This window comes from Desarmillaria tabescens (assembly GCF_030435595.1).
Source record: "Desarmillaria tabescens strain CCBAS 213 chromosome Unknown EV420scaffold_4, whole genome shotgun sequence".
Lineage (NCBI taxonomy): Eukaryota > Fungi > Basidiomycota > Agaricomycetes > Agaricales > Physalacriaceae > Desarmillaria > Desarmillaria tabescens.
This window is the reverse complement of record NW_026848303.1, coordinates 1,289,550-1,311,136: the sequence shown is the minus strand read 5'-3', so window position 1 is coordinate 1,311,136 and position 21,587 is coordinate 1,289,550. Positions and strand designations below refer to the sequence as shown.

Sequence of the window (21,587 nt, the reverse complement as noted above, 5' to 3'; positions counted from 1 at the left end):
CTTAGCTCCTTCCATCCGCCCAGTGGGGCCTCCATTGTATTAATCGGTCCGACTCCAAGCGCCGGCGCTCCTTTGCTGACTTGGAAGCGTTCTGCTAAGATTTGCAGAACGATGCACGACCACGTACCTTCGAGGCCGCCACCAAAATTCCACACCGGTACGACTTTTGCCTATCCAGACGTTTTGTGCTAACGCGTAATGTCAGGCCTCAATTCGGACTCGGAGAGCGAAACAGATTCGAGTAGGAAGCAGTCTCATTCAAGGACGAGGACAGAAAATCATCTTTCTCATCGCGGGGCGTCGCTCGAAACGTCCGTGGATGCAGCCGCCCCTCCGATTCCGTACTGGTCAGCAAAACGGCATCTAACATGTGGCAATCCTACCCCTCAGCCTCCGTGGTCCGCTCAGCTCACTCCCTGGCGCAATTCTGCCCTAGGAAAGCTCAAAACGGCCAATGCAGCATTGATTCTCTGCCTCAACATCGATGTCGACCCACCCGACGTTGTCAAGACTCAGCCCTGTGCTGCTTTGGAATGTTGGGTCGACCCTAGGCTCCTTCCCTCGAACCGTGCAGTCGAGGCTATTGGCGCAAATCTGAAGTCCCAGTATGAAGGTCTCAGTCTCAAGATCCAGTATAAACCAATACTCGACCCTTCGCAGGAAGACATCCGGAAATGTTGTCAACAGCTCCGCCGACAGGCCAAGGATGACGCCGTGTTATTTCATTATAATGGACACGGAGTTCCCAAGCCTACATCCAGCGGAGAGTTGTGGTGTTTCAACCGGAACTACACTCAGTACATTCCGGTGTCTCTTCAGGACATACAAAATTGGCTGGGATCTCCTGGCGTGTATATATGGGACTGCTCTGCTGCGGGCCATCTTCTGCAGAATTTCAACACGTTCGCGGAGCGCCGCGACAGCGATGCAACTATGTCACATGGTGGCTACGCGCCGGAACGTACACCATACTTGCAGTCGATACAGCTAGCTGCGTGTGCCGCGAATGAGCAATTACCCTCGTGCCCAGAGCTACCTGCCGATGTTTTTACGTCATGCCTTACCTCTCCCATTGACATGGCGCTTCGATATTTTGTCCTTAACCAAAAGTTACCAGATGGCGTCGAGCAAGATATGATCATGCAGCTTCCAGGTGATCTTAAAGATCGTCGTACCCCTTTGGGAGAATTGAACTGGATCTTCATCGCCATCACCGATACCATTGCATGGACTTCGTTTTCCCGAGAGACATTCTCACGATTATATCGGTGTGACCTCCTGGTTGCATCACTTTTCCGCAACTTCCTGCTCGCAGAGCGTATCCTGAAGAATTACGGCTGCACTCCACATACATACCCTCCCCTTCCCGCCACTAATACACATCCTCTGTGGGCAACGTGGGACCTAGCTGTGGACGCATGTCTGCGACAGCTCCCTGATCTTCTTCGTAATAAAGCGCCCGCGAAAGCTAAGAATTCCGCGACAGGACAGCCACCAGCGCCTACGACAGTGATCACAGATGAGAACGAAGTCTTACCTGGTCGCATTGGGAGTCTCCGCCATGTGACTAAAGACGAAGACGCTTCGCAGATCCCACCATATACCTATATCCCTAGTCGGTTCTTTGCAGACCAGCTCACTGCATTTGAAGTATGGATATCTCGAGGTGGTTCTGCCCTGACGAGACGTGGTCCTATGTCCATGCCAATCTCAAAAGAGAAGGGACTAGAGGAGAACGGAACCACTGTTGACGGTGTAACCGAGGACAAACTTGTTCCTCGGAAACCGCCAGATCAGCTGCCCATTGTTCTCCAAGTCCTGCTTTCCCAGCCACATCGCCTACGCGCACTTATTCTTCTCTCTCAATTCGTAGATTTGGGACCATGGGCTGTTAACATGGTCCTTTCTATCGGCATATTCCCCTACATGGCGAAGCTTCTGCAGGCTGCCGGGCAGGACCTCCGTCCGGTGCTCATCTTCATATGGACCCGCATTCTGGCTGTTGATCCATCCGTACAAGTCGACTTATATAACAACGCCCAAGGATACCGTTATTTCTCCAAAATTCTTGCGATGCCTGATGACGGCGTTCTGCCAAACTCATCCGAGCACCAGGCGATGGTTTGCTTCATTCTCGCATCCCTTTCCCGCGACTTTCCCAATGGACAATCTGCATGCTGGGATGAACGAGTCTTTGATGCTTGTCTTAACAAGCTGGATGATCCTGATTTTTTGCTCCGCCAATGGGCTGCCCTATGTATTGCCCAACTTTGGGATTCAAATGACAAGGGTAGAAGGGACGCTATACAACGTACGACCACCGATAAGCTCAATAATATGCTTAATGACGAGTCTGTGGAAGTACGTTGTGCTGTGCTCTACGCCATGCAGACATTCATGGGAGCCAGTGGCTCGTTAGATCCAAATAAGAGAGGAGGCGGAGGCACCGGAAATTTGATGGGATTGTTTGAAATGGAGGAAAACTTCCACATGCGTCTAGAGGTCTCTTTGGTCATGGGCGCCACTTTCATCATCAAGGATGATGCAAGTCCCATGGCACGGAAGGAGCTTTTGGTCTTGATTAGCTGTCTGGTAAGGGAATGGAGAGGTCACTTTGTTGTCTGTGCGTGGTTGTACTGGGAACAGGACCAACGCTGGCGCACGAAGGGCCCTGGTCCCTATTCACCGATTGACGACATCAGCGGGCAGGCAATCGAAGAATGGATAGAAAGTTTCGATTTTGCCAGCCAAGAAGATAATCGAGTCATCTTGTCATCTTTCTTCACAATCTTTGTTGTTCTCCTCGACCTTTCGGAGGACCCTTATTCTGAGGTTGCTGCTAATGCCCAGACGGTCGTGGACTATATCATGGCTCTTCTTTTGGATTCACCGTTCAGTCAGCATGATGCGACTAGTCTCAGACGGCAACCCGCTGTATCTCCCGACTACCGACCACCAGTCATTGAGACTGTACCTCGATCAAGAGTACCTTCCAGTCATTCTCCTCTCGCGTCCACCCCGCCATCTCCAAAACCACCTCGTCCAGCGTTCCCTCGTACTGATACGATGTCCTCGATGACTACGTCTGTATCGAACACCCTCCGGCGTACGTCCTCCTTTGCTAACGCTCTGAAGACCTTCGCGAACGGTGTCACTTTTCCTTCTCTGGAAGATGGGCATTCTGCACTGTTTGGATCATCGCGTTCAGACTTTGACATATCCCGACCACCCTCCCCTAACCTGAACCTAGCGCGGTACACACCGCCTTACTATCGCACGTCGCTACCCATCTATCATCAAAACGGACATCCATCTTCACCATCATCTCAACAACCGTCTGTACTGGACTACACTCCAAAAGATGTCATGGAGGCGCTGATGCTAGAGGATATGGAGCGATTGAGAACGCGACATAGAAAACACCGACGTGGCGGTGGTTCCATGCCCAGCCCAAGTAATAGTACCTTTTCTACTGAATCTTCGGCCAGCAGTTTGATGTTGGGGCTGGGAACAGGTATGGGACTACGGGACGTGCTTCCGCTGAAGAGCACGTACTTTGATTGGTGCACGGAGTACTTTACGGAACCACAAATGAGGGTGTGTGCTACATTTTACACGTATTTGACTTTATTAAACTGATGTTGTTCTTGTAGCAAACGGAAGCGGATGAACCAGGCAGTATACAATACAATCATCAAGTCTGGAGACAACGGCGAAACGAGAAGGTTGAGGTTGAGACCCGTTCTCAAGCAGAAGTAGCGCGTAGGTCTATCGCTATTGTATGACCCGATTGATAACCAACTTATCCACTAGCATGTCACCGATGGGACAGACCAGTAGCAACGTTACAATCCATTGGACACCCGATGACCATGGCATTCCATTCTTATGACCAACATCTTGTAGTCGCCAACGACCACGATATTGTCGCGTAGGCTTTCCTGCCAAGTTGTTTGATTTTTCGGCTAATCGTGTTGCAGAGTTTGGGACTGGTCGCAGAAAAAGAAATTGAATCAGTTCTGCAACGGTAATCCCAGAGGAACTTCGATTACTTCTATGCATATCATTAACCAGGATGTTGGCGGTATCATAATGACCGGGTCCGGTGCGTGTCCTTGATTTAGATGCTAACATCGTACTGAATTGCTCCAACCAGATGACGGTATTGTGCGACTCTTTCGCAATTATGATCCTACCCTAGAACAAGGACCCATACAGCTGGTCAGTGCGTTCCGCGGCCTGCAAGAGGTAATATCCATCAAACGCGGGTCTGGCCTTGTCATGGATTGGAAAGCCGCTAACGGAACTCTGCTTATTGGCGGAGATTCCCGCATCATCAAAAGCTGGGATGCTCAGACAGAGTCTCAGGGAATGGTAAGTGGATATACCGCGATGCGTCATCTCCAGCAACTTGAATATTCAAATAGGACATCTTGACCGATTCCGAAAGTCCGGTTACAGCTATTGCCTCGGATCGCCATGGTTACTCTGAAGTCTTTGCTGTCAGTTTTGCCAATGGTGCTGTAAAGCTTTTCGATGCCCGAATCGATGACGAGGAGCCTGTGATCATGACATTCCCCGGCCACACGACATGGGTTCAGAATATTTGTCCGCATCCGGCATCGGGCTTTCAATTCCTGTCCGCTGGGTATGTCTAACCTTTCGGTGTCTTCATTTTTGTACCTTATGCATGAATGTGTAGCGTGGACGGTGTTGTCAAGCTTTGGGATCTCCGAAATGAAAGGCAGGCCGCCGAAACATGGGATCTGAACTCAAGGGGACTATCCACCTTCGATGTCCATCGCACTACTGAAGTTTTCGCTGGGTAAGTGGTGATAGCCTCAGAGCTCATTCCGCCATTGACCACTGTATAAGATCTTCCGCTATAACGCCTCACCAATGGAAGGAGCAGAAGATAACGGTGCAATCTATCAAAGGACAGATGCCGCCTTCCAGCGTTTCGGTTCCTACTGGGCACGTTCTTCAACCGCCTCGCGTCCCGGCGTCGCCCTTTTCGCACCGACTGACGTCTTTGGTGTTCCACCCTACGGAAATGTTGTACGGTGTTGGAGAACCCGATGGTACCGGTAAGCTTTTCGTTATTTACCTGTGTCGTACAAGGCTGAGACTGTATCGGCAGTCCGAATCCTGGGGTGCAATTTAACGTCGGACCCGTCCTCCAACTGATCGGGAACCGCATTTGGTGGAATATATCTACGTTTATCGTCTCGTAAAATTATTCTTGCTTTGCTTTCACGCATAATACTGTATAGTAGAATCTGTCGCAATAATGTATTCGCTTAGCTGTGATATTGTACCAGTAGAAAATGTAATGTACATGTCTTGTCCAAGCCTAGGGCTAGACAGATCGGAGGCTTGTTTACTTAAGGGGGCTCTTGCGTTATTACCACTACTAGCACCGACATCGGCACCTAGGATCTGCTCCCCTTCTGCCTTTTCCCTACGGTGTATTCCATCTAACAAGACCCTTTGGCATGTGCTCATAGAGTACAGACACATTCTGGCAGTGAAATATGGTAAAAGCAATCACAGACGAGCAGGTGAGACCTCGGTTCTTCTCGAAACCCCACAACTGACCGGTATCTACCCCTTGCACCTCCAGCCGCCGTCCGAACGGAAGGACACGACGAAGAAGAAGGTTACAGCAAAGAAGAAGAATGTAGCTACAGGAGTATGGCCTTGCAAGATCAACGGATGCAACAAGCAGTTCGCGCGGGAGGCAGACTTGAAGAGACATCAGAGGACAACGAAACTGCATTCGATGCCCGGATTGTGCGTGTATGTGCTCTATAAATCGCGTCTATACTAACATTCTGCAGCTCATGTCCCCAATGCGACGCTACCTTCACCCGAGTGAGTACATTCACGTCGTATTTTCCAGTACCGAGGTTACTTACTCCGGCGCTAGACTGATGCTCTACGGCGCCATCAGAAGTCAAGGTCGTTCCGTTTCAGTCTTTCTACGTGCAGTTGCTGAGGGCATCGTAGACATAATGGCATCGTGATCGAGGCAATGGAACAGGAGCTATTGAACGAGGGTCCTTCAAGGAGTAGCAGTATTGCACCGTCCCTCAAAGGCAAGGAACCCATGTTAGCGACGTCACATTCCGCTCAAGGGAAATCTGTGGTGTCTGGACCAGCTACTGGCCATTCCAGCTATTATCGTCAACACACAGCCCATTCAAGCAGTATCCTTCTTTTTCCTCTTCCGATGAGCGTTGTCTAATCAGTTGTACCAGCGTATGTACCTGAATATACACAGGTAGGCTTGCCGACGTCTGCAACCCGGCTTAACGGCGCGACGAATTGGGCTCAGTCACAGCCATGGCCTGAGGGTTTACCACCGCCTGCCGCTATTGGATACCCTATATACTACACACCCTCTCCATATTACCGTCAGAACGGAGTTTCCCCAGCTCCTCAGCATCAGCATCAACCTTCGACCGAAACAGAGTACCGCGCAGGATCCTCATCGAGAACCCAATCACCCCATCATACCACCCAATCCCGCTTGGGGACTCCCCAAAACGATTCAAATTCCTCTCCGTCTGGGCCAGAAACTCCCGATGGCGATCAACAAATGTCAACCTCGCGCGAGCCAGCTGCGGTGAACCCTTCAGATGTCGACACTCTTACAGAGGAGGAGATGAAGGTTCTGTCAATGCAGCTCACCCATGCAGCAATGGAGGTCGTACTCAACAACGCAAAGTACCCGCGGCGGGAAAGTTTGCATGGTGTCAATTTGGAGGATATTAATTCACGGTGGTCAAGTCCAAATCAGCCGGAGAGTGATCTGGACCACGGCGAGGATGCAAGGATGTCTCCCGATGAGCGTACGGGGTCGGGTTTGCTCTCGTATGGGACGCCTCTCGATCGTCCTGAACCCATGGAGCATATGCTAACAGAGGATGGCGAGCCGATGCTTAACCCTGGTATGTTTTTGACAATATCCATGGTCCTGTCCGACTGACGGCTGTATACAGCGGAACTCCTGACACAGGTAAGAATCAGTTAGAGGCATCCATGTTGAAACCAGCGTCTGATGTTTTAAAAGGAATCCCTTGCTTCTCCCCCTCCTTCATGACTGCACGATTGGTTGGACATGTAGTGAATTTAACGCTTTACGATATCTGTATAACACTATTTCCTTCCCTGCGTCGAGCATGTAAGCTTTTTTTGTTACTTTAGTATCGGCGTAGTCGATTTTTTGTTAGGTTCCGTGTTATGGTAGCCTTTGGTGATTTTGGTCAGACTCATGTACAACAGTATGAAGCGTATCGCTCTACATTATTGTGAGTGTTTGTATTCTCGTGACCCACACTAGATCTAACCCGATATGATATGTTCAGGGTTATAATGTGTAACGGACTGATTAATAACTAAGACGTCTTCCAAATATGCTCCCAGACGAAACACCTAAGGCACGCAAAAATACAGATTCATTTGTTGATGTACTATATGCTACAGATTAAAGCTGTGGAGAGCCAAAATTGCGCAAAGGTATAGGCTCATCGTTACCATCTGTTGAAAGAGAGACGACAAGCAATGCACTATGTGAAGTTTTACATTACAAGATTTGTACTTTGGGCCATTTGAACTGTGGTCCGACCTATGAACATGGATCAGTATTATTCGGTACAAAGCAAGATAGACATACCTCTTGGATGCTCAAAGACGCGAGTTTGTGTCCAGCCTCAACAGATTCTTCCAAGGACTTGCCAGCGACGTAGGCACCCAAGAAACCGCCAGCAAAGGCATCCCCAGCTCCATTGGTGTCCACGATTTCCTCATCTTTAAGAACATGGACAGCAAAGGTCTTGGGGCTATCAGGTTCCGCAAAGCTTACAAGGACTGTCGACTCGGCACCGTGAGTAATGACAACGATACGGGGTCGCGACGCGTTAGACTTGGGCAACATAGCAATAGCCTTGCCTACAGCGGCGAGATCAGTAGGTGCGGGGTGCCCATTGGCGCTCGCCCAGGCCTCCGCCTCTGCCTCGTTACAGATGACGATGTCGGTGTGTGGGAGGACGGTTTGCAGGGCGGCGTTGAAGAATTGGGGGATAAAAGGCGCCGAAAAGTTGAGGACGGAGACTTTGCCGGAAGCACTGACTTCTTTGCTGAGGTCGCTGATGATGGACGCGCCGTGTGTGAGGAAGTAGCCCTCAAAGTAGAAGACTTTGGCGCCGGCGACTAGGGGGGCGACTTCAGGGGAGGAGAGATGAAACTGGTCGTATTTCTCGGCGACGCGTAGGGTTGTCACCAACGATCTATCTCGCTATTTAAAAAAAAAAAGATATTTGGAGGCAGGGACGGCACCATACCGATGGTGTCCGGTAATGACGACGGCACAAGCACCAGTTTTTTCGCCTTTCTTCACCTGGTAGGCCTCGAGTAGTCCTTCCCTCTTATTGGCAGCTTTAAGCTGCTCAGCAAGATCGTCGTCGCCGACGCATCCGGTGTAGACAACCGAGTTTGGAGGGAGAATATACTGGGCAAAGGTAGATGATATTCAGTTTGCGGTTCCCCGATTTTGGCGGTTGGAATGCTCACCGCAGCTCCACGAGCAGCATTCTGTGCTGCACCTCCGGCAACGTAGGTCACCTTGTAGTTCTTTACGATGTCTTCGTATCTGTGCAAATGTCAGACAGAAGGCGAGGTAAATTTTTGGTCGTACATGGGAGCCTGCTTCTCCTCAGCGAGGATGGCATCGTTCGCCTTCAGCCCATACTTGGTCAATAGCTCTTCGCCATTCGTGACCTGCATGTCAAGCAGGGGGTTACCCATACAGAAGAGGGCGGGAGTCGTCGAGGCCATGGTGGAAGAAAGGAAGAAGGATAATCGATGATCAGATCAGGCCATACAATTACGGATGTCATCCAGTACGTCCACTACGTTATGCCCTGTCTCGTGTCTGCTGGCTCGAATGCTCATGGACAGCTTGCCAATGGAACAATAGATGATTCTCATGCATTTGCGACGTGTATATTCAATGATCTACCTCCCGACTGCCAGATTGTCGACCTCTGCTGTGGTGCCAACCATACCTTGCTCCTCCTCGAGAATAGGGAGGGGATACACGAGCTCTGGGGGTGTGGAGACGGGCGTGCAGGCCAGTTAGGACCAGACTGGGTCGAGCCGGGCATCTCATTTCATCCTATCATGCTCAACCGCGATGGATACATCCCCAAAATGATATCGGCATCCTGGGAAACGTCGTACATTGTTCTGACGCGTCTTGGGCAGCGGGATGTGCTGATCTCGATGGGCGCCGATGACTTTGGCGATCTGGGAGTAGGGACGTCTCATTCAGCTGCGGGTACCCATACCGTTGAGCTGCCCTGCGAAGGAGAGATCATCACTGCGCTGTATGCGGGCCAGCATCATGTTGTCATCCAAGTAGATGGAACTCATTTAGTGGGTTGGGGTCTATCTCGGCATGGGCAGCTGGGAGAACCCAAGTCTAAGGTCGCAATACCACGAATAATACCCATTGAAGGCCAGATCGTGTCAATTGCCCTTGGCGCTCAGCACACTGCCCTCCTTCTCACCTCTGGTCATGTCATAGGGCTAGGATCCAATCGGAAAGAGCAGTTGCACGGGCTGGAGATAATCAGTAACGTTCGGATGGTGGGTTGTACGTGGAATGGCACGTATGCGGTCGTAGATGACCGGATATGTTCCACGGGGAGCCATTCCAAAGGACAGCTTGGTAGGAGTCTGACTGGTCCGTATGTCGAGTTCCCACATAACCATCATCTGAAGAAGCTGGCATGTGGTACGGAGCATGTCCTTGTTCTATTTGACGTCGTCGAAGGGGAACCTGAGGTATGGGGTTGGGGGTGGAACGAGCACGGGAATCTCGGTCTTGGTACAACAGAGGATATACCGCGTCCTGTGAAACTCTGGCCTCGAGACTCGGTGCCTAGTTCAGGGAAAGCTGTGGACATCTGGGCAGGCTCCGGCACATCTTGGATATATGTCCGATGAGATGGTCAATTGCTTTCTTTTCTTTTCCATTAGGTGTAGGACAGCCTTGAGTCAGTTTACATATCTCGGAAATCGTTGGTCGGCAGAACCTCGCTTACCGACCAATACTCCCAATATCGAGCCTATCATTGTTCAAGGCTGTTCGATGCGCTTGGTCTTGACGACGTTGGGCCTGGCTAGCAACTGGATCTACCAAATGACACGGGGGCGAGTTCACCGAGTGACTGTTGACTAAGTTCAAGTACGTAGTCGAAGTCATGCGTTGACTATTCACAGAAGAATAGGTTCTATGAAGATCGGCGGACGAGGGACCAAGATAATACCGTAGCAGCAATAGTTACAACAGCATACATGCATGTCGCGGTATTGATATTAATCTCCGGTAGGCAAATCCAAATCCACATGGATTTGAGTGATGGTCACCTCTTTCAGAAGGGCAAGCTAAAATATGGTGAGGTCAAGTTACCAAGAAAGATTTGTATAGCGTACCTTTCCGATAAGTATCTGGGCATCCCTTCAGTACCTATTTAACATGGAGAGGTGGATTAAATACCTGTGCAGCGTCCTTCGATTCGTTGTATTGATGCAGTAGCTTTATATGCCTTTTAACAATGCTGTCGGCATCCTCATTTTCCCTGTAGAAATTTCAGCGGAGAATCCTCCATAGAAATGAAATATCGGAGTTTACCCCAACTCCCGTTTCAAGTTCTCCACTTCGGCCTCTAGAGCGGTTATGCGGGCTTCCTGTTTCTGCCAAATATTTAAAACAGATGGAATAAAAAAAAAGAGGCAGTAGGCTTGACCTTTGCTGAAAAAGCTACGTGCATGGTGGTATTGGGAAGACAGTGTGAGCACTGAGCAATGCCACTGGTCACTATCACGCGTTATTTACGCGTTGTTTGGTAAGTGACGTCATGCACACGCCATTCTCGGCGAATTGCGATCACCACGGTCACTGCGCCGTATTATTAACCATCTAACCGTTATTTTATTTAAATTCCTGATGCCGGCCTCGAAAGCCCCTTGGCCCTGTATCTTTCTTCAATCCGACTCTCAGCATTGAACAATGAAAAGCGTTCTCTGGCGGCAGTTTACCATTCTCTTCTGGAAGAACTGGATCGTTTTGTTCAAGCACCCATTCGTGCGTGTTCAAAACGTTGCCGACCTGGGAGCTGACGTTTATGTTCTTAATCGTGTAGCTGAATTTCCTTCGGTGCTTCGCCTTGCCTATCGGATTTGGGATATTTCTTGCAGTTGCGCAGTTATTCCTAACAAAACCCAGCAACGTACGTGCCTTCCGTTTGGTCTTTTCTTCTTACTGACCACCAGTAGTTTGGCATAGGAAATCCCATATCCATATATTCTCTGACACAGGCGCTTAAACCTGACTACGCATTGCTATGGGCTGATGGCACGGACGGAACTAGTGACCCTTCGCCAGCAAGTATCATCGCTCGAATCACACAGAATTTTACGACATCACAGTTAGCAGCCGTTCGACAGCTAGATTCTCCGGACGACATTCCCTCTGCATGTCCTCAAAACTTCAATCTATTCTCGGAGTGTTTTGCCGCCATCGCATTCTATGACATCCCTGCTAACGGAAACGCTACGAATCCTATCAACTACACTATCCGTGCCGACGCTGGGCTTGCTCATATAGACGTCGTCAAGCACTCGAGTGATTTTGAGGAGCGCATCCTTCCCTTACAGTGGGCAATAGACCAAGTAAGCTGATTGTTATCAAGGCCACACCACATGCTCATCAAATCTAGGCTATCATTGAACTCAAGACCGGTGAACGAGCTCCTACCCCCATTCAGTGGCCTTTCACCCAGGAAACTAACGAGGAACGAGATACACGTACTCGTCTGAGTGCGTTGCCGTGTACGGCGGTCTATGTCCGTCGTTATTGACATGCCATCCGTTCTAGGTTACATTCGTGGGCTCCGAACGCTACTTGTATTACTACTGTGAGTTTCTATCAAAGTTCAGTAATGCTTCCGGTGTGAATATGATTCTATAGGTTTATATGTTTTGTTGGGATATCCTATCAGCTGCCTGGTGCTGTTACTGCAGAGCGCGCTAATCTTGTCACTGCGCATATGAAGGCTATGGGTCTCCTAGACTTGGCCAGAATCTTGTAGGGTTATTCCAATTCGACTCTTACCCTCTAACCTCATCTCATATTCCTAGATCTTGGCATATAAGCCTCTCCCTAGCGTATCTTCCAGCATGGGTCATTGTATCTTTGATCTGGCACTACCGGATTTTCTCAAAGACCAACGCCGGATTGGTAGTCGTTGTTCACCTTCTCCTTGGCCTGTCATTAGCTAGCTGGTCCTTCTTCGTTGCAGCACCATTCGGGAAGAGTCCTCAACTAGCTGCAGTGGCATCGACATTTTTGGCCATCCTCTTTGCCATAATAGCTCTGGTACTTAGCCACGCCGGTAATGTGGCGGGGTTCATCTTCACTATACTTTTCCCACCCGGATACTACATTTTTGCCATACGAGCTATGTGTGGATTTGAGAATAACATGCTCGCAACAAACGTACTGCAGGGCGACCCAGATAATGGTCTTCTCCTACTGCCTCTTCTTATTGCGGCTATCGTGAGCGTATTCACAATGCTCTAAACCTTTCTAACGAAAACCTTGGCAGGTTAACATAGTTTTGTGGCCTATACTCGCTGCTCTCCTCGAAAGACGGCTATACGATGCTCGAAACCCTTCGAAGCCAAAAGATGTCGAAGAAAAGCATTCTATTCCCGACAACGTAGCAGTCTCTATCAAGAATCTTGGCAAGACATTTTCGGCATCTCTGCTTAGGCCCAAGAAGGACATTGTCACCGCGGTCGACGACCTGACCCTTGACATACCAAAGCATGGCATTTTTGTTCTTTTGGGATCTAACGGGTGCGTGTATCCGCTATTCTACAGTTCCCGCTCTACATGATGATCACTCAGGGCCGGGAAATCAACAGTGCTTTCCATACTGGGAGGGCTTACAGGTCGTACCCGGGGTTCCATGCTTTTTGAGGGTGCAGTTCAGCGTCCGCGGCCTGGGACAATTGGCATAGTTTCCCAGAAGAATGTCCTCTTCCCAGAGCTTACGTGTTACCAAACCCTACGTGTTTGGCGGGCAGTAAAATGGTCGGGTGACAACTCCGGTGACGAAGATATTGAACAGCTATTGAAAGATTGTGACCTGGAGCAGAAGATCCATGCAAATGCGAGCACCCTGTCCGGCGGACAGAAACGAAAACTGCAACTGGCCATTGGTCTTATCGGAAGCTCTAAAGGTAGTCACAGTTTATGTTTGTGTGTAACTAATCTTAATTTCTCTCCTACAAGTCGTTCTTGTCGACGAGGTATTTACCCACATATTCATGTTTCGCTAACAAATGTACTGATACTTCAATAGTGTACCTCCGGGGTTGATCCTCTGTCGCGCAGAGCACTTTGGAGGACTCTGACTTCTTTTCGGCAAGAGCGGACTATCATATTCACCACTCACGTATGTCGATTCATCCGAAGCCTGTTATTAAGTTCCTCCAACTTACTATACAAGATAGTTTTTAGATGAAGCGGATCTATTGGCGGACAACATTGCCATCCTCGCAGCACCAGGAAAACTGGTCGCGAATGGTTCCCCGGTATCTCTCAAACGCGACCTTGGCGAAGGGTATGTCATCCAAGTAACATTCCGTTCGTCTCCGAAAGGAGAAGAATCGCAAGTATCGACCCATTTGCTCCATCAAATCCGCAATGATGTCCCGTCCGCATATTTGTCCACGCCAGCCCCCAATCAGGTATCATATCACCTGAAGTCCAAACATTCAAGCGACGTCGAAAAGGTACTCCAGATCCTCGAAAATGAAAAGGATGTGTTGAACATCGCATCGTACGATGTCACAGGAACCACCATTGAAGACATATTCCTCGACCTTATGGCAAAAAACGACCCTCAAGCATTCGACGAAAAGTGTACACACCACAGCATGCCCTCCTCTTTTTATGTAGAGGATCTACCTTCCTTGCAGCTTTCAAATGGACGTCGCATGTCTCCACTTCAACAGGCCAAGACGATATTTGTCAAGAGGACACTGATCGCTCGAAGAAGCTGGCTGGTTCCGACATTGTCTGTCCTCGTGGCTATCGCAGCGTCAACCATTCCCTTGGTGTTCATCCGTGGACGGCAACCTTCATGCGTAAAAATGTTCTCCAATTCGACCAGCATCCCACTGTATCTTCCGATATCTCCTATGGCATCTGTGATTAGTCTCGGTGCTCAGGTTCTGAACGCACCTCCCGGTCTTATTTCCACCCTGGGGAATAGCACGTTTAGTCTATCTGCGGCGGACATTCTCGACAACAGTACGTTCGTTGACACAATTCGCCAAAATTATCGTGCTTTAGCCTTGGGCGGGGTATCTATGAACTTGAGTACGGGATCATCGCTACTTGCTTGGGAAGCAACACAGCCCGGCCTCACAGGTACTGCTATGCTTAACCTTGTGAGCAACATCCTGTATAACAACGCGTTGAACTCCACCGGCCAAAGCGCCAGCTTCCCGACGATCATACAAGCGAGCTACGAGAGTTTCCCAGCGATCGCAGCTGGAACACTCGTTGCTCTCAAGTGGGTCGCGTTCTTCGGTGCTGCTATGGTACGCGATGCGCTCATTTCTTTTTATGATATTGACTTTCTGGGTCGAGTCTGTGTATCCAGCTTTCTACGCCTTGTATGTATCAAGAGAACGCCGTTCAGCTGTTCAGGCGATGCAATTTTCCAATGGGCTATCAGACCCTGTGGGTCTTTGGATAGGCCACCTTCTTTTCGATACCATTTTCGCTGTCATCTCTTCTACAATTATCATTATTATCTTTGCAGCTGCTTCGGACCAGTTCCATGGATTGGGATTATTAGTAAGTGCTATTGGTGTCAACCGTTGAGTGAAGCTGATATCTTGTTAGTGGCTTGTCATGGTATTGTACGGCATCGCAGCGACCTTGTTCGCATACTGTGTATCCTTGGTGGTGGCCACACCACTAGCTGCTTTTGCTGCTGTAGCCGCTTACGAAATTATCGTGTTTGTGGTGCGTACCTAGCATAGATAGCAAGTCCTTCGTTGACCTGTCATCTATCAGCTGTATCTGGCCGGTTATCTACTGACCCTCACCTATGCCAAAACGTCTGAGGCCAATAATATCATTACGATCATCCACTTCACCCTCTCGGTGTTGTCACCAATCGCTAGTGTGGTGAGTTTTCCTATTTTTTTTTCCCTTGTATTGTCAATACAAACTTTGCCCCAACTTAGACTCGAGCTGCGCTGGTATCCGTCAATCTCTTCTCGCTGCTTTGTACAGGCAGCGGGACCGTGTCTGCATCGCATATGGCGACTATCATGCGATATGGAGGACCTATCGTCTACTTGATTGTGTATATCTTTGTTCTTCTCGGCATTCTGGTATGGGTGGATTCCGGCTCATCGCTACCTCGAATCTGGTCTCGAAAAGCCTTTCAAAGAAAAACCTCGGTCCCCCTGAGCCAACAGCTAGACGTTCTCGCTGAAGCGGATCACGCTGCATCTTCCAGCGACCTCCTTCGCGTTCTTGGGATTACTAAAACATTTGGTGATAGCAAAGTTGTAGATGATGTCACTTTGAGCGCCTCCCCTGATACGGTTTTTGCGCTTCTCGGACCGAATGGCGCTGGTAAGACAACAGCTTTCAATGTCATCCGTTAGTGTGTCCATGAATATATGTATCCATTTGAACTGACTATTCCATGAAGGTGGGGACGTGACGCCCGACAGAGGTGACGTTTATATAGCTGGAGAATCAATCGTTCATCATCCGAGGAAGAGCGCGATTTTCTCTGGGTGTTTGTCCTCAATTTACCGCTATAGACTCTCAGCTCACTGTCAGGGAACACCTGGAGATATATGGAAGATTGAAAGGTTTAGGAAAAGAAACAGAACTTCTTAGTAACGTGGACTCGTTGCTTAAGGCGACCGCTCTTGCCGCATATGCAGATCGGCTAGCCAGTAAACTTTCAGGCGGAAACCAAAGGAAACTGTCTCTTGCAATTGCTTTGATTGGTATGTCTACTACCGATTAAAAGGCCACTTGTCATGACATTTCTTTAGGCAATCCCCTCTGTTATTCTCATTGATGAGTTTTCATCTGGTGTTGACGCAAAGATGAAACGAGACATGTGGAAGACTCTTAGGAACGTCGTCGTAGGTAAAGCAGTCATGATCACTACGCGTAAGTAACATCATAGTCTCACGGTATGATGTGCCTTTTGATTGATTTTGTGTCAGATTCGATGGAAGAGGCATCTGCTTTGGCAAATAAGGTTGGCATACTGGCGAAGCGCCTTCTCGGCGAGTCTCTTCTTGTGTCACCTTCATACACACTAACGCCACTTTAGCTGTCGGCACTACGGAATCCCTATCAGCGCGCTATCCCACATACGAAGTCCACTTCACCTGTCGAACGCGTGAAGAGATTACCAAAGCTCAAATTCTAATGGCGCATATACCCGGGACACGTATGGCCGATGATGTCGCCACCCGATTCGAGGTTCCTATAAGTGATGGCTTCTCACTTGCCCAGCTATTCCAAGTCTTATCCAGACACGGAGACTTCTCCGAATATACGGTGGAGAGGGCAACTCTGGAGAGCGTTTTTCTAAAAGTTATTCGAGAGAATAACGTGTCGGAGGAGGATCATGTTCGACAGCGTAGACGATGGTGGTTCCCATGATCGTTTTACAATAGCAAGCAATAATATTAACAAATCCTGGCGTATATCTAGTGATGGTATGTGCATGCCCTATAGATGTTCCGAATACTTACATGTGGTACGTCCCAACAACATACATAAATTACCATCTCTACCACTGAAGCCACTCTCCATACATGTTCGGCCGCTCGCCTCGAATGTACGACTCGAAAGTTCTTTTAATGACTGTCGCCCAGTCCAAATCCCGTTTATCCTCCGCCACCTTGTCCTGCCACGGTTCCTCATTTGTATCCGTCGTTGATGTTGGCATCGCCGATTCACTATTTAGAGCTCGTCGGGCCTGCTCTTCGACCGCCTTGAACCGTGGTCCGAGATCAGGCCAGTTTCGTGAGGGATCAAAGGGTCGCCACCTTTTCAACGAAATGAAATCAATCTCTTCTCAGCACGGCGACGGAGGTAGAGATGCTTACCATTGATTATGATAATGGTACGAGTACGCGCCCGAAAAGAAACCTTCGAAACCCACTGCTTGGGGTGCAGCACTACTCACTGTAGGAGTCTCAAAGAAGTCGGAAAACCTGGTAATAAGCTCAGCCTCGGCTCATGTGTGGTATGATGAACGCATCCAACGTACTCTGTAAAGTAAGGTTGTGGAGGCCTATCTCGTTGGAATTCTTCTGTATTCAGCCATGCCGAATCAAACAACGCGTCCGGTAAGCGCAGCAATAGTCCATTCATCGCGGCCTCGTTCATATACTTCGTAATTGTCATCGGATGGAAGTCCAGCCCGTTATTGAGCGCCATGCGGAAGAGAAAAGTCCCTAGAGCCGACCCCTTGCTCATGTGAAGCACCGCAGTGTTGTAGTTCGGTAGCCGTGACCAGCGGTAAGCAAATGCACCCTTCCACCCAAACAGCTCTTCCCAGTCGCGAAGCAGGATCGTGTCCGCGTCAAGATACACCCCACCAAAACGATGACAGAGGATAAACCGCGCCATGTCAGAGAGGATAACAGACAAACGGTCGTACTCTGACGACGATTTCGACCCAAGTCGGTTAATCATCGGGTCGCCCGCCGCTTTCTTTGTGGCCAACGCAGTTGCATTCGCCGATACCTGAGGCTCGTCCTGTGGAACATGCACCACGTGGGCGCCCGACTTAAAAAGCGTTTCCATCGAACGCCATTCGTTCTTCAGCTCCGGAACCCCATCCAGTTGCTCCGTGGTATTCCATAGTTTAAACTGAATGACATCTTTAAATCGCGGGTGGAGGAACGGAGAGGCCCATGGGTTGGACTTGAGTTCCTCGTACATGTCATGGAGGGCAGATGGGTTGGGAACGGCTGCAGCTGGACCAGGATTAACCCAAAGCCAAAACTGAGCGCGACAGGCTGAAGTTTCGGGGTAATTCTTGACGTAAAGACCCGTATTCTGAGTGAAGAGGAAGGAGAGGAGGACCATATAAGGTTTGTCCGTAATCGGACCAGCCCAGAACATGTGGAATATACGAGGATTTTCGGGATCACAAGGGGACTCAAGGGTGGAGTATGGGCGGTATTCAGCGGGCGGAGGTAACGTCAAGGTTTCCCATTCCCTGGAAGTAGTCGTATCGTCATCAAATGTGGGTGTCGTGGCAACTCGTGGGGGAACGGTAGGAGATATCTCGCCCTCTTCTAGAAAAATGTATTTCCAGTCATCCATGGTGCCACGACGTACACGTTTGCCATTGTCCAAGCCAGCTCCTACGCGAAGAACCTCCAGGCAGTCGCGGACATACTGTTCCAGCCGTTAGACAAATACCAATGAAGAGCAGGGTAACTCACTTTTTTCTTATCGAAATCACAATGGTCCATAATGACGTCCAAGTCGGCTATACTCCCTGGTACAGGCCTGGGTGGGTACGAGATATCTGGTGGACGGCTTTGTATGTCAAGGTAAACACGTCGAGGTCCGATACCATTCGTCGTTGGGGAATACGGAACCAGCGAACCCGGATTTTTTCGTGAAGGAGGCAGAGCAGGATTGACAGGTGGTTCCACGAATCGCAAAGTGTCCGGCACTAGATAAAAATCTATAAGAGCTTGCGAAAAAAAAAGAAAGAAATCTCGACACGCACATTTCCGCCGACTAGGATAATGACCGCTCTGTATCTCCCACTCCCATATTCTCTGCAAGTCCTCTGGCTTGTAAACAACGCTATTCCGCTGGGTCGACTCTGTCGGCCACGAAGGCGGTGTCCAAGGCTTGTAGTCATCTTTGGGCCGTGGATGAAAAATGGCGTATATCACCATCACTAACACCACAAAGAGAATAAATGCACTGCGCCTACGTCCCAGACGAGGATTCAGTATCCATACCGGTATTGCACGTCGAGGTACCCCAGGAATGGGTATCGAAACTCGGACGAACCACGGACTCGGTGGTCGATGCCCTCCAAGACGAAGTTTTTCCTCGACGGCAGAGGTATAGGCAGGCAGCCCGATAGAAAGACGGGTTTTCTGCTGGCCATAGTACCTAGGCGGAAAGGCCATGAAGGTGGGAAGTGAGAACAAATGGTAAAGAAGAGAAAAGGCCGAAGTGTATGTAATTACTGAATGATGGCATTGTAAAGCGGGGAAACTGCGCGTGGCTCTGCTGATCGCGACATAAAAATTCCAAGTTGCCACGTATCCATGGTTGAAAGATTTAAATAAATAAAACATTCTCTTTGCTACACTGTCCGTGGTCGAATAATTACGTTCAAATCTCCTTTAGGGGGCATCGCACCCACTCCCATTCGATCTGTGCAAAGTTCGACGGCAGGCTGCGGTCCCCTCTCGGAGTCTATCTCTATCTTTGTATGCATCAGTAGCAGCGTTAACATTATTTTTAGTTCTGTCAATGCGAAATGCCTAGCCGGTCGTCAGCAACTGTACATACCTTAAAGTCGAGTAGAAACACCGACCTGCCCTCGCATATAGAAACACCACCCCCGAAAGGCATCGAATGGTCCCTAATCTCTTTACCACCTTTGAACAGCCTCTGACCTGCGTCAATTTTCATATACCGATCAGGGATGAACCTGTGTGCGTCCTCGTGGATCTCTTCGTCCATATGCACCGCCCTTGTCACACAGATCACTCGTGAATCCTCCTCGAGCTCATACCCAGCAAAAACCGTATCCTTGGTGACTCTCCGGATGGAGAACGTCGAAGTGGTCAGCCGCAATGTTTCCTTGATGGTGGAGATAAGCAAGGGCATAGATGCGGTTATTATCCAGTCATTATTCTCTGGATGTGCTGGACGAGCCTTGTCAATTTCAGCAACGAGAGGTTCCAGACCGAGTCCGTCTGGATGTTGCTGCAGCGAGAGCACAATCACCCAAAACGCCACCACTATTGCGTTAGCTTCCAGTGCCCATAACTCTGTACCCAAGGCACTGGCAACATCCTTCCTACTCTATGTTTTACGCTCAGCACTGTGAACCCGAGCGCATACTGAAACACTTACCCAGCCAGCTCCTTCAGCACGCGTCGATAGCCAATCAATCAACTCATAGGCGTCTTCATGTGGCCCCTGCGCCAAGTACTTGTCGATGATATCCACAACACCTTCCCAAGCCTTTCTCGCATCCTTTACTAAAAAGTATGGCATCTCGCCCGCAATGAGATGGAATTTATTGTCAAACGTGCGAAAACCTGGGTAAGTCTCCTTCGCCGGGAACTTGGTTCCGAAGAACGCATACGCCGCCGCATCATACGATGCCAACAGAATGAATTCGCTCAGCAGCGCCTTTCCCTTGGCCGTCCTCGTCGTGAGGGACTCGATAATGGACTTTTCTGCGAGTTCAGCGTAACGGGAGAGAAGAGGAGGGATAGCGGTTTGCGAAAGGAGTCGATGGTGCATAGGAAAATATTCCTGCTGCATGAATCCATTATAGACCGCTTCGTGGGACATTTCGAACACCGTTATGGACATTTCCTTGCGGATGGGTGCGAATTCGAAAGTCTGTTTACTGCGTAAGCCAGGATATAGCAGTATGAATGCAAATCTGCGTACCTTTGAATCACGATAGATCGCACTGATAAGCTATATGAACGCCAGCGAAACGACGTTTAGTTGGGGGGTCGTAGACAAGTAATGAACATACGCACATTAGATGAAGTGATATAAGTCATCGTCCTGCCAGCGGCCACCACACGAAACACAGGCCCAAAGCGCGCAGTACAATCCGCAAAGAAAGCGTCAGGGTTCTTGCCCATACTGATAGCAGAGCCCAACCATGGTATGATATACGGGACCGTGGGAGCCTGTGAGGACCGAGACCATTGCGACCTTCGGTAGAGAACAAGAAAGACGAGAACGACTGGTATTCCTGAGAGCAGTAAAGGCCTTTCTTGCCAGATATCTTGGAGGAAGTAGTAGAACATGACACCCAAGCCGTAACGGTGATTTCAAAATGGAATTTCGGAAACATTAGTAGCCCTGAGTGTCAATAAAGGTTTATTTGGCTGTCCGTAATCTTAGGAACAGCGACCAGTATAAAAACACCTTCCTTTCAGCATGATGGTCACACCACTGGAAACGAGTCAAAAACATCAATCGTGGAACTCATGAGACTTTTGTGCAGTAAAGGGAGTTGAAAGGGAGGAACGGACGAGATGTCCCCACGCAGAGGCCATGCCCGGCTCTGCGGCCCGTATCCCTTTACAAAGCGAGGCTACCAGGCCGTTACCTGAGTGGGACCTTGTGCCGGTACCAACACTAACACCAGCCTTAGCTCTGAATGCCATTACTGAACGTTGCCTCAATTTTTTCGATGTAAGAGCTGCGTGCTCTCCCT

At 49.4% G+C, this 21,587-nt stretch overlaps 8 protein-coding genes across 8 annotated transcripts; 4 read left to right on the top strand and 4 right to left on the bottom strand.

Annotated features, from left to right (window-relative positions):
* The first annotated feature begins 15 nt into the window (after window positions 1–15).
* Window positions 16–5,375, top strand: EV420DRAFT_1510722 (raptor N-terminal caspase like domain-containing protein). The gene is made up of 10 exons (XM_060471525.1): window positions 16–157; window positions 206–3,597; window positions 3,654–3,762; window positions 3,814–3,931; window positions 3,981–4,105; window positions 4,157–4,374; window positions 4,428–4,648; window positions 4,703–4,825; window positions 4,876–5,087; window positions 5,141–5,375. Exons 1-10 carry the CDS (start codon window positions 112–114, stop codon window positions 5,185–5,187), a joined length of 4,611 nt encoding a protein of 1,536 aa, XP_060337071.1. The 5' UTR covers window positions 16–111; the 3' UTR covers window positions 5,188–5,375.
* EV420DRAFT_1510720 (uncharacterized protein) lies at window positions 5,376–7,436 on the top strand. The gene is made up of 10 exons (XM_060471524.1): window positions 5,376–5,561; window positions 5,624–5,793; window positions 5,841–5,874; window positions 5,930–5,961; window positions 6,010–6,209; window positions 6,261–6,953; window positions 7,005–7,021; window positions 7,076–7,186; window positions 7,236–7,313; window positions 7,371–7,436. The coding sequence occupies exons 1-8, from the start codon at window positions 5,535–5,537 to the stop codon at window positions 7,103–7,105; spliced, it is 1,203 nt and encodes a 400-aa protein (XP_060337070.1). The 5' UTR covers window positions 5,376–5,534; the 3' UTR covers window positions 7,106–7,186; window positions 7,236–7,313; window positions 7,371–7,436.
* EV420DRAFT_1510715 (Ribokinase-like protein) lies at window positions 7,437–8,877 on the bottom strand. Its single transcript, XM_060471523.1, has 5 exons — window positions 8,699–8,877; window positions 8,575–8,653; window positions 8,346–8,512; window positions 7,679–8,291; window positions 7,437–7,630 (listed from the first exon to the last, which is right to left on the bottom strand). The coding sequence occupies exons 1-5, from the start codon at window positions 8,836–8,838 to the stop codon at window positions 7,589–7,591; spliced, it is 1,041 nt and encodes a 346-aa protein (XP_060337069.1). The 5' UTR covers window positions 8,839–8,877; the 3' UTR covers window positions 7,437–7,588.
* Window positions 8,878–8,893: 16 nt separating this feature from the next.
* On the top strand, window positions 8,894–10,197 carry EV420DRAFT_817458 (regulator of chromosome condensation 1/beta-lactamase-inhibitor protein II). Its single transcript, XM_060483588.1, has one exon. The coding sequence runs from the start codon at window positions 8,920–8,922 to the stop codon at window positions 10,009–10,011; it is 1,092 nt and encodes a 363-aa protein (XP_060337068.1). The 5' UTR covers window positions 8,894–8,919; the 3' UTR covers window positions 10,012–10,197.
* EV420DRAFT_817457 (DNA repair protein) lies at window positions 10,198–10,885 on the bottom strand. Its single transcript, XM_060483587.1, has 5 exons — window positions 10,815–10,885; window positions 10,700–10,761; window positions 10,565–10,646; window positions 10,501–10,515; window positions 10,198–10,452 (listed from the first exon to the last, which is right to left on the bottom strand). The coding sequence occupies exons 1-5, from the start codon at window positions 10,836–10,838 to the stop codon at window positions 10,384–10,386; spliced, it is 252 nt and encodes an 83-aa protein (XP_060337067.1). The 5' UTR covers window positions 10,839–10,885; the 3' UTR covers window positions 10,198–10,383.
* Window positions 10,886–11,077: 192 nt separating this feature from the next.
* On the top strand, window positions 11,078–17,192 carry EV420DRAFT_1710236 (uncharacterized protein; the record flags this gene model as incomplete). Its single annotated transcript, XM_060479609.1, has 19 exons — window positions 11,078–11,152; window positions 11,211–11,297; window positions 11,344–11,739; window positions 11,787–11,886; window positions 11,945–11,984; window positions 12,038–12,154; window positions 12,208–12,625; window positions 12,675–12,928; window positions 12,980–13,337; window positions 13,437–13,529; window positions 13,588–14,682; window positions 14,732–14,941; window positions 14,990–15,112; window positions 15,164–15,277; window positions 15,337–15,760; window positions 15,880–16,119; window positions 16,232–16,288; window positions 16,345–16,407; window positions 16,455–17,192. The coding sequence occupies 19 exons, from the start codon at window positions 11,078–11,080 to the stop codon at window positions 16,787–16,789; spliced, it is 4,599 nt and encodes a 1,532-aa protein (XP_060337066.1). The 3' UTR covers window positions 16,790–17,192.
* Window positions 16,920–19,296, bottom strand: EV420DRAFT_1617537 (glycosyltransferase family 32 protein; the record flags this gene model as incomplete). Its single annotated transcript, XM_060475251.1, has 5 exons — window positions 16,920–17,178; window positions 17,239–17,346; window positions 17,403–18,541; window positions 18,589–18,824; window positions 18,882–19,296. 5 exons carry the CDS (start codon window positions 19,294–19,296, stop codon window positions 16,920–16,922), a joined length of 2,157 nt encoding a protein of 718 aa, XP_060337065.1.
* A 126-nt stretch (window positions 19,297–19,422) lies between these two features.
* On the bottom strand, window positions 19,423–21,563 carry EV420DRAFT_1510697 (cytochrome P450). Its single transcript, XM_060471522.1, has 5 exons — window positions 20,899–21,563; window positions 20,804–20,833; window positions 20,255–20,752; window positions 19,710–20,203; window positions 19,423–19,656 (listed from the first exon to the last, which is right to left on the bottom strand). Exons 1-5 carry the CDS (start codon window positions 21,172–21,174, stop codon window positions 19,476–19,478), a joined length of 1,479 nt encoding a protein of 492 aa, XP_060337064.1. The 5' UTR covers window positions 21,175–21,563; the 3' UTR covers window positions 19,423–19,475.
* Between the last annotated feature and the right edge of the window lie 24 nt (window positions 21,564–21,587).

Excerpts from the sequence above, each read along its gene's own strand:
- EV420DRAFT_1510722 (XM_060471525.1), top strand. The coding sequence starts at position 112 with ATGCACGACCACGTACCTTCGAGGCCGCCACCAAAATTCCACACCG. Across the intron at positions 3,763-3,813 it reads TTCTCAAGCAGAAGTAGCGC|CATGTCACCGATGGGACAGA; the intron begins GTAGGTCTATCG and ends CTTATCCACTAG. Across the intron at positions 4,375-4,427 it reads AGACAGAGTCTCAGGGAATG|GACATCTTGACCGATTCCGA; the intron begins GTAAGTGGATAT and ends ATATTCAAATAG.
- EV420DRAFT_1510720 (XM_060471524.1), top strand. The coding sequence starts at position 5,535 with ATGGTAAAAGCAATCACAGACGAGCAG. Across the intron at positions 5,794-5,840 it reads CTGCATTCGATGCCCGGATT|CTCATGTCCCCAATGCGACG; the intron begins GTGCGTGTATGT and ends AACATTCTGCAG. Across the intron at positions 5,875-5,929 it reads GCGACGCTACCTTCACCCGA|ACTGATGCTCTACGGCGCCA; the intron begins GTGAGTACATTC and ends CTCCGGCGCTAG.
- EV420DRAFT_1510715 (XM_060471523.1), bottom strand. The coding sequence starts at position 8,838 with ATGGCCTCGACGACTCCCGCCCTCTTCTGTATGGGTAACCCCCTGCTT. Across the intron at positions 8,654-8,698 it reads GAGGAGAAGCAGGCTCCCAT|ATACGAAGACATCGTAAAGA; the intron begins GTACGACCAAAA and ends ACATTTGCACAG. Across the intron at positions 7,631-7,678 it reads CGTCTTTGAGCATCCAAGAG|GTCGGACCACAGTTCAAATG; the intron begins GTATGTCTATCT and ends CCATGTTCATAG.
- EV420DRAFT_817458 (XM_060483588.1), top strand. The coding sequence starts at position 8,920 with ATGCCCTGTCTCGTGTCTGCTGGCTCGAATGCTCATGGACAGCTTGCC.
- EV420DRAFT_817457 (XM_060483587.1), bottom strand. The coding sequence starts at position 10,838 with ATGCACGTAGCTTTTTCAGCAAAG. Across the intron at positions 10,762-10,814 it reads ACGTAGCTTTTTCAGCAAAG|AAACAGGAAGCCCGCATAAC; the intron begins GTCAAGCCTACT and ends AATATTTGGCAG. Across the intron at positions 10,647-10,699 it reads AACTTGAAACGGGAGTTGGG|GGAAAATGAGGATGCCGACA; the intron begins GTAAACTCCGAT and ends AAATTTCTACAG.
- EV420DRAFT_1510697 (XM_060471522.1), bottom strand. The coding sequence starts at position 21,174 with ATGTTCTACTACTTCCTCCAAGATATCTGGCAAGAAAGGCCTTTACTG. Across the intron at positions 20,834-20,898 it reads CTTATATCACTTCATCTAAT|CTTATCAGTGCGATCTATCG; the intron begins GTGCGTATGTTC and ends GCGTTCATATAG. Across the intron at positions 19,657-19,709 it reads GTTTCTATATGCGAGGGCAG|GCATTTCGCATTGACAGAAC; the intron begins GTCGGTGTTTCT and ends ACGACCGGCTAG.